General features: G+C 49.6%; 1 protein-coding gene across 3 annotated transcripts in view; it reads right to left on the bottom strand.

Annotated features, from left to right (window-relative positions):
• Positions 1–14,674, bottom strand: part of LOC135900215 (phospholipid-transporting ATPase ABCA3-like) — a 661,060-nt gene that overhangs the window by 405,561 nt on the left and 240,825 nt on the right. For all 3 annotated transcript variants that reach the window (XM_070536864.1, XM_070536866.1, XM_070536865.1), the window contains exon 8: positions 6,183–6,361. In XM_070536864.1, the coding sequence (XP_070392965.1) occupies positions 6,183–6,361 (179 nt within the window). The remainder of the gene's footprint in view (positions 1–6,182; positions 6,362–14,674) is intronic.

Genomic DNA, 14,674 nt, shown 5'->3' with positions numbered 1-14,674 from the left:
CAACAATAGATCATATTCACACTATCAATCAGGTGATAGAGAAATGTGCGGAGTATAACCAACCCTTATATATAGCTTTCATTGATTACGAGAAAGCGTTTGATTCTGTCGAAACCTCAGCAGTCATGGAGGCATTGCGGAATCAGGGTGTAGACGAGCCGTATGTAAAAATACTGAAAGATATCTATAGCGGCTTCACAGCCACCGTAGTCCTCCATAAAACAAGCAACAAAATCCCAATAAAGAAAGGCGTCAGGCAGGGAGATACGATATCTCCAATGCTATTCACAGCGTGTTTACAGGAGGTATTCAGAGACCTGGATTGGGAAGAATTGGGGATAAAAATTGATGGAGAATACCTTAGTAACTTGCGATTCGCTGATGATATTGCCTTGCTTAGTAACTCAGGGGACCAATTACAATGCATGCTCACTGACCTGGAAAGGCAAAGCAGAAGAGTGGGTCTAAAAATTAATCTGCAGAAAACTAAAGTAATGCTTAACAGTCTCGGAAGAGAACAGCAATTTACAATAGGCAGCGAGGCACTGGAAGTCGTAACGGAATACATCTACTTAGGGCAGGTAGTGACGGCGGCTCCAGATCATGAGACGGAAATAATCAGAAGAATAAGAATGGGCTGGGGTGCATTTGGCAGGCATTCTCAGATCATGAACAGCAGGTTGCCATTATCCCTCAAGAGAAAAGTATATAATAGCTGTGTCTTACCTGTACTAACCTATGGGGCAGAAACCTGGAGGCTTACGAAAAGGGTTCTACTCAAATTGAGGACGACACAACGAGCTATGGAAAGAAGAATGATAGGTGTAACGTTAAGGGATAAGAAAAGAGCAGATTGGGTGAGGGAACAAACGCGAGTTAATGACATCTTAGTTGAAATCAAGAAAAAGAAATGGGCATGGGCAGGACATGTAATGAGGAGGGAAGATAACTGATGGTCATTAAGGGTTACGGACTGGATCCCAAGGGAAGGGAAGCGTTGCAGGAGGCGGCAGAAAGTTAGGTGGGCGGATGAGATTAAGAAGTTTGCAGGCACGGCATGGCCACAATCAGTACATGACCGGGGTTGTTGGAGGAGTATGGGAGAGGCCTTTGCCCTGCAGTGGGCGTAACCAGGCTGATGATGATGATGATGATGATGATGATGATGATGATGATGATCACAGTCAGAGGCATTGCAGACCGTACTCGACAGACTCGCTCGCAAGTATTTGCCACTGGGCAACTCGAGTGACGAAGACTATCTCCCCTACAAAGGCTCATCTTGCCCCCAGCTAGATAACCCCTTGAAGGCATCCGAAGTAAGGGATGCCTTCAAGACTTTAAATGGCAGGTCGGCCCCTGGTCCTGATGGCATGCCCAACCGGTCACTCAGAAACCTGGACGACTACTCTATAGAATGGTTGACAGAGGAGAATAATGGAATATGGGAATGAGGGGTTTCCCGGAGTCCTAGAAAATGGCCTCGGTTATCCCAATTCCAAAGCTTGGATGACCTCCGAGTCTTTCAAACCTCAGACCCATTTCCCTCACGTCCTGCATGGAGAAAATAGCGGAACATGTCATACGCGATCAAATTTTCAAGCACATCGAGAAACGAGGATTGTTTCCATGCAACATGATCGACTTTCTTCCGGCACTGTCAACGCAAGACTTGATGAAGCTCATCAAGTGTCAAATCATTGACAACACCACAAGAGATATAAGACGCATCCTAGGCTTAGACCTGGAGAAGGCCGTTGACAATGTATCCCATGCTCACTTTCTGAACTCCATCTCGGAGCTCAATTTCAGAGACGCCTTTCGCTGGTACATAGGCCGGTTCCTACGGGATCGCAAAGCCATGCTCAAAATTGGCGACCTCATGGTCCGACAATTCAATTTGGGCCCCAGAGGCAAGCCACAAAGAGCGCTACTCTCACCACTGCCTTTTAACATCGCCATAAAGAAACTATCGCAAAGGCTTTCCAGCATAAAAGGGATCAATCATACGTTCTACGCTGATGACATCACAATCTGGTGCACCGGAGGAAGCGAAGGAGCTGTTGAATTAGGCTTACAGGAGGCTGTAGATCAAACAGAGATGTACCTGGAAAATACGGGGCTTAGATGCTCTCCGAACACGTCTGAGCTCCTCCTCTACAGGCCAGTCAATAGAGGTACCAAACCTAGAGGCTGGAAACCGTTGTATGAAATAAACATCAAACTCCCCAGTAAGAGCGGCTGTACCTTCGCTAGAGTTGGCACCATTCGGGTCCTTGGCATGTCCCATTTAAACACTCATGTAGCCAACTGTCTTTGTATTCTTCATTCTTTTGTATTTACCATTCCCCTCTGTAATGCCCTTGGCCCTGAGGGGTATAATAAATGAAATTGAATGTTCATCGAATCCAATGGCAGTAACAATACGACGCTCAACAAGGTCACAGCCAAGACTGAGAACATGATCAGACTCATCAACAGAGTCTCGAATAGGCGTGGAGGTTTAAAGGGAAGCTGAAACACTTTTCGAAAAAAATGAGTTCTCTGCGGCATTCTACAGTTTTGAGTCCCCTGAACACGAATATCTGGTTCAAAAAGGGCGGAAACAAACGCAAGCGGCTGTTTTTTCAAGAAAACGCGCACCAGCGCCTCAGGGCATCGCGCGAACGCCGCTGTTGCCCGTGATTGGTCGGGGCCGCTGTGACGTCGTTGGCGGTAGTCGCCGGTCGGCGCCGCCGCATGTCTCCGTTTCAGAGCGTAGCACCATGCCTTTCTCTCTGGGAGCACGCGGTTCTGCTGTTCTGGCTTCATAGCTGAGTTGTAAGATGGAACGTTCTCGCTGTCTCCGACAGCTTGTATTTTCCCCGTACATGTTTGAAACCACAGCCGATACGGAAAACGATGGCGGCAACGGCGGCAACGACGATGTTGAGTGTGCCAACAGCGAGAGCGATGTGTGCACCTTCTCGCGCGCTGGAAATCTTAGCTAGTACGTATGTTTTTTTTTTCATGTAGCTACACGTTGCAATGACGGGTGAAAAAATGCGCTAAAGTGTCACTGGGAACATGCTGCTGGAAGAATTACGAAGCACTAACTTCTCATTAGATTCTAAACACGGGTGAAATTCCGCAATGTCAAGCACCTTGCCGCTGTTTGTCTAAAGTCCCGTGGTTTTTTGAGCGTTGATACACGATCGCGAACATAAGTGCCGCGTTTCAAAGCGCGCACATGCAGTGCTGTGAGGTACAGTCATGGAAGTTGCTTATCATACACATCCAGAGATGACCAGAGGTATTATATGTGCCGTATTCATAATATGGTTCGACGACTTTGCGAGTGTGGCTCGATCAAGAATCGGTATACGTGCTCCATGCTAGTGTTGACATAAAGATATCAGGCAGTTTTAGCACCGCCATGTGGTAAACACGATGACTGAACCGTACGTCGAATGTCACTAGGCAAGCCTACACTCCATTTGATACCTCAGGTGCAACGCTGTGGAAGCTACGCTCGAAGTCCGGTCATTACTGCGCGCGTTTCCGTCTATGCTTCGCAGCGTGCCAGCGGCGTTTGCTCGCGCGAGCATGCACGTGAAGCTGCCGCGACGGGCTGCAATTAAAAATACCGAAAAGAATTTTTTTTTAAAAGAACGTGTCAGCAGCCGTATAAGTACACGGATGGTATATTCTCTTGTAGAAGAATATAGACGGAACAACGCCGGGCTTCAGTCACGCCGATTTAACTGGAATACCGATTGCCCGCATCGTTGTCAAGCTCCGATGATAGTCACTGTCGCGGAAATGGTCCGAGCACAGCACAGTTGATTTCGTCGGCACGAACTTATTTCTCCTCACCGCACGTACCCACTGCGCTGCAAGCTTCTTTTCCTTCGGGAATTCGTGAAACACCACATCGTCTCGCCCGCCTGTGTTCGCGCAGCCGAATGCTGCACAGAACGAGGGCATGTTGTGCGCCCTTGGCTGTAGGCACTCACGCAGCACAGAAGGAAAGAACAGTTTACGAAAATCACAAAACAAACGTGAGCGGCGGCGGCGGCAGATCTCTCGTAGCGTAGTTCAGTAAAGCGCAGGACGGAAAGAGCCATGCCAGCACATGTCAGCACGCCGGTCCACAGCTCGGTTGGCTCGGTCTCCGCCCGTCATGTCGCTCTCGCCGGTTCTCCCCTCTGGCAACAACCTCACCCGGCGCTCCGGGAAGCGATGGAGGCGTGTCCGCGCGGGTTATTTAGAAAGCGATTTCCTCCCCTTATATTAACAAAACGAAAAAAAAATTCGGAACCATAAATTATTAGGTCTGTTCTTCGCAATCCCAGCAATTCATGGAAATTGAAAACCGTTTCAGCTTCCCTTTAGAGGAAGACAACTTCCTCAGGTTGCTCCACGCCTTCCTCATGAGTCATATAGTTTATGTGGCAGCCATGCACAGCTGGTATAACTCCGAGAAGAAACGATTAAAGACGCTCATCAGAAAAAAGTATCAAAAAATACTAGGCATTCCGTTACGGGTGAGCACGGACCTCCTTATGCAACTAGGAGTGCACAACACATCGGACGAGATAATCGAGGCCCAGGAGTAAGCCCAACTATCCCGTTTATCCTGTACCGGCCCCGGCCGGAAAGAAGATCCTGGCGGTTCTTGGGATCAACCCTATCCTCATGGAAGAGCGGAAATAGGCAATTTCAGAAGACCAAAGGAACAACTTACGAGTTGTACCATTTCGCCGTAATATTCACCTTCAGCACAACGTAGGCAGACACAGGCCAAGAGCCCTCACCCTCCTCAAGCGTACCAAGGACGATCCCTACTCGGCATGTTTTGTCGACGCGGCCCAATATAGACAGGCGTCTAACTTCGCCATTGCCCTCGTTGATCACAATGGACAGATAGTGAATGCGGCTTCCCTGAAGTACTCAACAGCAACCAGAGCGGAGCAGGTCGCAGTTGTTAGAGCACTCCTAGACAACAGCAGATCACAAATCTTCACTGATTCGAGATCGGCGGTCAGGGCTTTCGCTTCAGGATCCATCGCAGAGGAGGCCCACAAGATTCTCAAGAACAAGATAATCTCTCCGCACACCATCACGCGGTTTCCGGCTCACCTCAACCCCCAGCTTGACTCCTTTCCCAATCTCAATGACATCGCCCACTCCCAAGCGCGCGCACTAACCCACCGCGCGGGAGCAGGATCGAGCTCAGACTCCGGGGTTCTCAAGTTTCAGGACACTCTCACTACTTTCAGTGAAATTATTTTGCACTATGACGTGGGTAGGAGGATTTATCCTCCCCCTCACAGCAAACTGGCTAGACCTCTGGCGTCACCTTTACGCATGCTTCAGACTAAGGGCTATGCAAACCTGGCCCTTTTCCACACGATCACTCCAGAGGCCTTTAGCTCTGCTTGTCCCGACTGTGGGGCTGTTAGCAACCTCGCACACATGCTCTAGTGATGCCCCTCGTTACAGGGACCCAATCGCATCACGGAAGAAGAATGGAGCTCTGCCATACCGAGCTCAGAACTTTCACGTCAAACTTGGGCTGTCCAGAGAGCCCACGATGTGGCGGTTAGGCTCGGACTACCAGTCCCCATGTGGGAGTGGCCCGCAGCTCTGCTCTAGGGCAAAGCTTCTCAGGACCTTGTAACCAAAGTTCTTTGTCTTTCTGTCACCAAATAAACTATACATGGAATCTTCCACAACATGGATCACGGTGTTTAGCACCCCGCCATTTGAAAAGAAACTGTTCTAGCTCATGTTCAAGACAGTATGAAAACAGTTGCTTGTGAAGTGAGTGCCATGGCAACTTCTCACGTAGGCACATGCCCAAGCAGGCTTTCAATGATAGTATCGACTAAGAAAATATGCGCGCGAGAATTGCTTTTGCAACGACTTTGATGTTGCCGATTTTACTTGGCATAGAAACTTCTTTGACTAAATCTGCACTGGCAATATCCCTCGGTTGTCATTTGACAATCTGAAGATTTGCGTTAGTATCTAGGCGACGGCTAAGCAACAGTTCTGGCGAAAAGCATTTGACGTAAAATTTCACGCAACGTTCGTAAAATTGTAAAGCGTTACATTACAAACATTACAAAAGTTCGCCAGTTTCAGCGACTGGGGGTTTCAATTACTGCATGATAAATTGTGCTGGATTTTTTACTCACCATTACAGGAAAAAGAAGGGGCTGGGGTCTGGTTGTGGTCCAAGGCGAAACGTTTGATATATACGCAATCATGACGGCCAGTATAAATGTTGTGGTGAAGAGGATGAAGAACATTTCATTAATGGTCACGCTGTCCATTTTCACAGCATACTTGCCAGTAATGTCCCAGCCAGCTGATCCTACGACGGTGCGTGCAAAAAATATCCAGTCTTAAAGGACATATTTTCAATGGGGAAGAGTATTGGGAGCAGGGCGCCATTTGGGTAACAATCCATGCGCACATAAATAATTGCATGAGCGTTAGAAAAAAGTGTAGGAAAGGCTCGGAGATCAGAGGGAAACCGCTTTAGCTAACCATTTATTTGAAATTCAATGGTTATTTCTCCTATTCGTAATCTTTGTGAAACGACAGATAAGAAAAAGAAACACGCCTGTCCTGAGCTGCTTTGCCGAATAACAACGCAACTTCGAACGAAGCTTTTGCTTCCGAGCGTTTGCATTAAACATCTCGTTTTCCTGGAAATAAATCGCAAAATTTGAAAAGTTTCTCGCGCATTGCTTGTTCGTTAATGTAGTCTTCCTGATCTTGCAGTTCGCTGTAAATTCGGCGCTCTTTTCCTCTGTCGCAAATTCTTCCTCACTGTTCTTTGATATGGCAGTCGCCTGCCACCACATTAACCCCACCAACCAAAAAAAGCTCACGTACTTTCCTCTAACGAGCGCTGCAGGGCCGTCTGGACTGAAATGATCTTTGTCCTGCTTGTACAGTTCATTTAACTCTTTCGTTACCGCGCGTATAGAATTCGAATAATTTTATGAATGGTACTTATACGCGTTGCTCTACATTACATTGGGAATTCTTCTACTAGCAAGATAATTTATTCTCTGAAAGATGGCTGAACATTAGCTACCTGTCAGATTTGGCTTTTTTTTTTGCGGATTGGAGTGTCTGGAACAATGTTACTTCCACTAGACCTATCCTCGAGATTAGCCAGCGGTGCTCCAAACACTTTTTGAATCGAAAGAGTCAAAATTTGCACTTCGGTCCGTTCGGCAAAATAATTTTTAAGTTGCAGTAGCAGCGAAGACAAACAAGCTTGCCCCGGGCTGTCAGTTTGCTTATCAGACGTATAATGTATTTTAACGATGTCACAAATAACAGTAGGTGCTCATAGATGCCTGTTATTTTGATAGTTATGTTCGAGCAATATCAAGTGCAAATTTATATGGTCCCCCTAGGCTGGTTTGATACGTCAGCGATTCGGCATCCCATGCACATATTATTACGCGCAGTCCTTCCTGTCGCGTAGTGTTTTCGCCCACATAGGAGCACGCAGTTGATGACAGACAGACCTTTGACCGAAGCTTGGCTGTCTGGGCACTTACATTTTGAACACTGCCACTTGAAGTGAGCTTATTCATTATTGAACAATATTGTGTAACATTCCACATTACTGTAACTCGCAGTGGTAGTTAAGCAGCTATGGTGTTGCTGCCAAGCACGAGGTTGCGTGCTTCAATCCCGGACGTAGCGGCCGCAATTCAATAGGGGCGAAATGCGAATACACCCGTGTACTTATATTTAGGTGCACGTTAAAGAGCCCCAGGTGGCCCACATTTCTGGGGTCCCCCACTATGGCGTGCCTCATAATAAAATCGTGGTTTTGTCACGTAAAACCACGTAATTAATATTTTTAATAAATAATTTAACAAGAACGTTAACAAAGGAAAACACAGAAGAGCGACTCTTATGCCAACAGTAAGCTCCGCTGATCGCTGGTCAAATCTTCTTCAGTTTTCTTTCGCTTACAGGCACGTGTGATTTTTGTACTATTTGCTTTGTTGCTAGAAAGGAGTTCTTTTTTCACGCTATTTCGGGAGGCTACTTTAATGATACCGCTATGAACACCACCAATAATTTTTTTTTCTCGTAAGGTAAGTTACGGAGTCGTATATACGATGTCGTTGTCTTGCATATACGTTTTCAAACATTTTGGCTGCGTTCCTATACACGCAGTTCTACTTCCATACGGTTTCGTCGACTTAAAGTGGTGAAAGCTCTGCAGATGGAGAACGTGCGTGCAGTCGCTCACTTCGGTCGTAATGAGAGCCAACGCGGCTGAGTGCTCGCTTTTCGAAGAAAACATGCAGGGGCTCTTTGTGCTCACATAATACCTTATAGACAAAAGGTTAGAGTAGGACGTACGTAAACTGCAGAAGAACTAGTTTCTTTTTGCGATAGCAAGTAAATGGACACGCCACACGCATTTCTGTAGTTGCTGTGATGTTCCGTATGAAGTCCAAGGCCGATAACATTGTGTCCGCTCAAGGTATGTGCGAGTGAAAGTGTGCGAGGGTGAGCCGAAAGTGGTAGCTCGATCACAGGCGCACACGGGAGAAAAGCGGGGAGGGGCACGCATCTTCCGCAGCATGTCGAAGGGGGAGGAGGACGCTCTATTCCAGCAGCAACTGCGTATGGCACGGCTGCGCGTGTTGGCGCCGTCCCAGAAACCAAAATTCTAACCGAGACCAACCAACAAAAACGACAGCTTAAACCGTTCCAAAGGAAACCTGCCGTCAGGTTATGTTCATCGTGCAAGCACAGAACTATCTCCTACGGCACCCAGGCTACCACCCTTACGTTGCTGAGAATTCACGACCCCCTCCTCCACCCCTTCCCCTCCGTCCCTCCCCCACATTGACCACGAAAGCGTCAATGTTGCGCCTGAACGTCAACATCATCAATCCAAAACAAAGGAGCCGAGTTGGTTCCGAAACGCCAGGCTTATAAAGTAATTTTTTTTATCTGGAGCCACTTGAAAGTCGTAATTATTTTACTCAACCAGCGTGGGGATTGAGGTGCTATCCAGCGCCTCGTCCGCTAGTTCGCGCTTTGTGCGTAGCTCGGTCTCCTGGAAACGCCTCCATAACGGCAAGATGGTGGATAAAGCTAACGCGCCGGAGCTCATTTCCCTGGCAAACCGTGCTTCTCCCTCTCCGGTTCGTGTCACCGGGACGCGCCCTGATTAGCCTCCCGAGTGATTGGCCCCAGGGCGCCCTCTCAACCCGAGCTCTCTTCTTGTGAGCGCTTCCTCGCCGCGTCAGATACTCACAGGCCCGCAAAAAAGTGGTTACATAGGACCTTTGTCCCCGCCACTTCTCGTTCTCGCGCTTGGTGGACGCTACCTGCTTAGCCCTAGCGCAGCAGACGCGCGCGCGTATTGGATCGGTCTTGCGGTGAGCCTTTGCCCCTACGCGCCGTAACTGTCGCACTGTACTGTATCTCGGGTGAATAAACCTTCGCTTGTTGACGACCTGAGTCTGGAGCTTTGTCTGCGCCGTGTCGGAGAGTCGACGAACCCTGCCTTTGAACGTCGCAAATTGCAAGAGCGGCGTGTCCTTTTCTTGCCGTTGCTCGCTGGGTGAGACTTGTGCAAAACCATCTCCACATAACTGACGCCCAACTCTGTTTCGACGTGGCATGGCATGGCACGCCCCTTTGCGGCACTCGTTCGTGCTTGATCCCCTTGCTACGGATGACACCTACAGCATGAGGTGTCGTCCGCCTGTGGCTTAAGGCGGATTTGCGAAGTTTTCCGATGCGCGCAATGCAGTGTCCCCGGGGGATATTTCCCTCGTCGCGAGTCGTTGAGCAACTTCTGCTTGTGTGGCAATTGTCTAGGATCTATACGCAGTGGTAGTGTGCCGCTCATGGCTCCTTGCAACCTAATTCCTCACGCATAATAAACATGTAGTCGCTTCTGTGAAGACGCGTTTCACTTTCTTGTTCTACCGATTCCTAAAAAAGAAGGATCAACCGTATTTTTGATCATACTTCGTAACCTTTGAGTCAAGCTCTCGGTAATGCGTTCGCTAAGTTCAAGGTGCGATGACTAATGCCCCAACCACTGGCACGCGTCGGCAAGATTCGGCGCGCGCCGACAAGCGAACGCTTCGTTTCAAGTTGGTGGGAGGAAGAGGGCACGCAACCACTACACAGAAGCTCCGACGCGCGCCCAAGCTCGCTCCTCGGCTGCGGGGCACTGTTGCTGGACTATTCCGTCTTCATCTGTCAAAGTCCAGCCTAAAACAGCCTGCTGTAAACTAAGCTTGAAACAATACGTTAGTGATCTGTATGTGCTTCTAGATATAAAAAACACGTTTGAAAAATGAATATACGCCTGCCGCAACAGTTTGTTTTTATTTTTGAAGTAACAATAGTGCACGAAATATCGACATCAGCGCTCGCGCGTCGCCTGTCTGCAAGATCGCTTTGCAAACACCTGCACGACGATGCCATATATCAAAAACTGCTGTACCATTTCATTTTGTGGTAGCTTATTGCACAGCCAACTATGTAAGAATCAGGCGTGCAAAGTATAACTGAAAAAATGTGTGTTGGAAATATTGCCACGTAGTAGTGACGGTAAATAAATAGTGCCGGCTCAATCGCAAGGATAGCAGTGAGCAATGTCGGCAATCGTCGAAAATCTCATCTGCGGGTCAAGCGCGTCGGTTTGCATACTTTTTTTTTAATTCGAAAGCATGCCCTTAGGCATAATACAAAAGATGTTAGAAATACACGAACAGGTTCGACTCGTGCAAAAAATCTAGGAGTGAACGATGATGGGGTCCTTGAATCCAACGTTCAAGGTCGGGTGGGCGGCCAGGCCGGAGGCCTGTTGCCCGGAGATGGCGGAGACGGCTTAGATGAAGTCCAGGGCACGTCCATAATATGTGTGTCACTGTCACATTTTGGATTCCTGTGTTGCAAAATGGGCACGATGAGGCATAAGGACCATGGTATTGTTGTGGCCAGAGAGCGCTCATTGACGGGGTGAGCGCGACCCCGACACGTAGCCTCCTTAACGTAACCTCCTCTCGGCGGGTTAACCCACCAGGGAGGTCTGACCCACACGGAGGTATGAGAGCTCGTGTGGTACGTCGGAGGGTTTCCTTTTCCCGGATCAGTCGTCCACAGGCGTCTTCAGGAAAATGTGGAAGTGGGTATGTTGTAATCTGTGGGTAAGTTGCCATATCTGCTTCAGGAGACCCGGCAGGGCTGCTCGAGGCACCCACTGGACGCGTATGAGGATATTCGTAATGGCAGCAAGATGGTGAATGCTATCTGACAATAGAGTGGACCGAGATACCCTACGTATGTCGTGGATGGCTTGAGTCTTGTCTGTGCGAATGATGAGTTGAGAGTATCGAGCATCTTGAACAGTAGGTAGCAACGCGGCCAAGCCGTCTCGCATTGCAGCAAGCTCGGCAAGGTAGGCCGGTGGTGCAGGATCGGCAACATACGAACACCTTTGGCCTGCCTCTGCTATCAATGGACACACGAGAGCTGTGTGAGTTATGGTGCCATTAGCACTGGCATCAGTGTATGCTACAAGAGTCGCATCGTCTTGATTGTCATCGGCACGGTGAAGGCGGGAAACATGGGTATTTGCCTGACGAGGAATAATAATAATATTTGGAGTTTTACGTGCCAAAACCACTTTCTGATTATGAGGCACGCCGTAGTGGAGGACTCCGGAAATTTAGACCACCTGGGGTTCTTTAACGTGCACCTAAATCTAAGCACACGGGTGTTTTCGCATTTCGCCCCCATCGAAATGCGGCCGCCGTGGCCGGGATTCGATCCCGCGACCTCGTGCTCAGCAGCCCAACACCATAGCCACTGAGCAACCACGGTGGGTCTGACGAGGAACCGGGCTATACAGACGACCAAGAGGCTTATTGTCACTTAATTGTACCCTTTTCCATGTAGCTACATCGGGTCTCGTAGATGCTGGATTGTCTATTTCGTGTCCCATGTACCGGGCCAGTGAAGCAGCCGAGCCGAAATATTATGGCTTTAGGGCGCGCGCGCATCGACGCTGGTGTACGAGTTCGTCAATAGTGTTGAGTCGGCACTCAGCCTGTAGGGTTGGCAACGGAGTGAGACGTGGTAGTCCCGTTATGGCCCGCATAGCTTCGTTATTAATGGCATCAAGGCGAGCCCATTGTGCCTTCGTGAGATGATGAAACTGGGCTCTGTAGACGAGTCGTGGTTGCAATACAGAACGGACAAGAAGGCGAGCCATGTTGGTGCTTGCTCCGCCAGATTTTTTCGCAATCCGACGTGTCAACTGTATCGTTTCTGCGGCCTGTTGCTTTGCACTCTTGACCCATGGTCCCGCAGATCCGGAGGAATCCATTTCAAGGCCGAGTACACGGAGAGTTGAAGCTTCGTGTAATGGTTGCTGATCCAGAGTTAACTGAAGAGGCCGGAGTGCCAGTAGACGGCGCCCATACTTGTTCGCTACTGACATGTACGTCGTCTTGTCGTTGGAAATGTCAAGGCCTATCTGAGCACACCAGTTGTGCGTCATGTTTAGGGCCTCTTGGAGCGCTTGTTCTTGGTGGCAGATTTCAGGATCATCTGACCAGACAGTGATGTCTTCTGCGTACATTATGTACTGTGCGTTATGTATCGTGGCTAGCTTCCAGGCTTGTGGAAGGAGAGCAATATTGAAAAGGACTGGTGTGAGCACAGATCCTTTTGGGACACCCCGATGTGCGATGAATTGACCTGCTGCTTGGCCAGCCAGGCGAATGGAGAAGGTGCGAGCGCACAGGAAGGCTTCGACGAATGTGCTGACACGGCTAGGGAACTGAAGCCAATGGAGAATTCCGACAATTGCTTCGTGACTCACATGGTCGTATGCTTTTCGAATATCCATTGCCAGAATCGTGCGAATTCTTCGGGAGTGGCCTCCGATGAGAACCATAGAAGATAGGTACGCAAGGCCATCCTCTGCGCCTAGGTGAGCATGGAACCCGATTTTGCCAGGTTGATACCATGAGTACCGCTCGAGCCACCATGTAATAAGTGTCGCGAGCATACGCTCCATCAGCTTGCCTAACGTTGAGGTTAGTGCTATTGGGCGCATATGAGCAATATTATCTTGGGGTTTTCCGGGTTCGGGAATAGGGATCATTTCGGCATGCCGCCAAGAATCCGGAATGACTCCTGTAGCCCAAGCTTCGTTTATGGTCCCCAACAGCAGTTCGAGAACCTTGCCTTCCGTGTTTTTATAAAGTTCATACGGTATGCCATCTGGTCCTGGTGCCTTGCATGCCTTCGACAGGTCGATTGCCGCTAAATATTCCGCCATAGTGAAGGCAGCTTGTATACCCTCGATGTCAGAGGGCGTAGGCGGCGTGCCTGCGTCCGCGGGAAGGCGGTTCTGAACAACGAAGGGAGGCGGTGCTGTGTCCAAAGCCGGAAAAAAGGTGTGGGCGACAGCTTCTGCGAATACTGCTGGTGTCTGGCCCGATGCTAACAGGGCGCAGGCTGCGGGTTCTGGAGGGCGCCGACCACGTTCCATTAGTCGGAAGGTGCGCCAAATGGAGGCATTGGACGACGAAGGTCCGAGAGAAGAGCACCAGTCCATCCAGCGGCCACGTTCTAAGCGCTGTACATAGCGCCGAGCTACTGCTGTAAGGCGTTGGCCTCTAAGCGAAGGCTATTTGATGCAGGGTCACGTTCTGATGCAAGTTCTGCTTGGCGGCGCGACGCCCAGAGACGCAGAAGTTGCAAATCAGGAGCGGTTCGCGATTCATCAACCCACGACGTACGTGTCGCCTCAATTAATGCCGCCTTAAGACAATGGGACGGGTCCACCATAACGTTGGATGCATTGCTTTCTGATACCGCCCTGTATCGATCCCAGTCCACCACTCGACATAGTCGGCGGAGGCGGCCTGTTCCTCCCGAAGATAAGCCAAGGTCAATCGGATGATGGTCGCTACCCCAGCAGTCGAGTTCACATGACCACGAGACGGTCGTCCTTCCTAGCCACCAAGATAAGTCTGGTGAGTGTGGCGGCGCGCGAGGGTGGTCTCGCCGACGAGTAGGCACTGACACATTATTAAGCAGAGTCAATTGGGCGTCTCTAAGAGTGTCCAGCACACATGTACCACGCGCACTGGAAATAGCATATCCCCATGTGCTGTGGGGTGCGTTAAAATCTCCTGCGACCATAACGGGGCAACCAGGATGTTTCTGTCGTAGGTGCGCCAGCCAGCCGAGCCGCACGACGGCTGTAGGGGCGGGCATAGTATGAAACGATGATAACGTCCGTGCGTTGGAGACGAACCAATACGGCCACGACTTCTTGCCATAGAGTACACCACCGTGAAAGATCAACGCGAGTCTGATGAAGAGTGCATCTTACATACGCTGCAGCCTTTCCTGGAGGGACATCGGGCGTAGCACTCCTGCGATCCAACATTGAAGGCGATGAGTATGCCACAAATCCTGGAATGGGAGGCAGGCCGTTGGATTCTTGAAGCAGTAGAGCCCAAACACGCAGCTTCCCATATCTGAGACGCTGACGCAGCTCTCCGAACTTCCCCGCGATGCCGCGACAGTTCCACTGTAAGATGCCTTTCGGCACACTTGAAGACGTAGCAGCCATCATAGATTAAGATTGGCCAGT

The sequence above is a fragment of the Dermacentor albipictus genome, chromosome 4 (assembly GCF_038994185.2).
Source record: "Dermacentor albipictus isolate Rhodes 1998 colony chromosome 4, USDA_Dalb.pri_finalv2, whole genome shotgun sequence".
Classification (NCBI taxonomy): Eukaryota; Metazoa; Arthropoda; class Arachnida; order Ixodida; family Ixodidae; genus Dermacentor; species Dermacentor albipictus.
The sequence above is the reverse complement of the archived record's forward strand: the minus strand, read 5'-3'. Positions and strand labels throughout refer to the sequence as shown.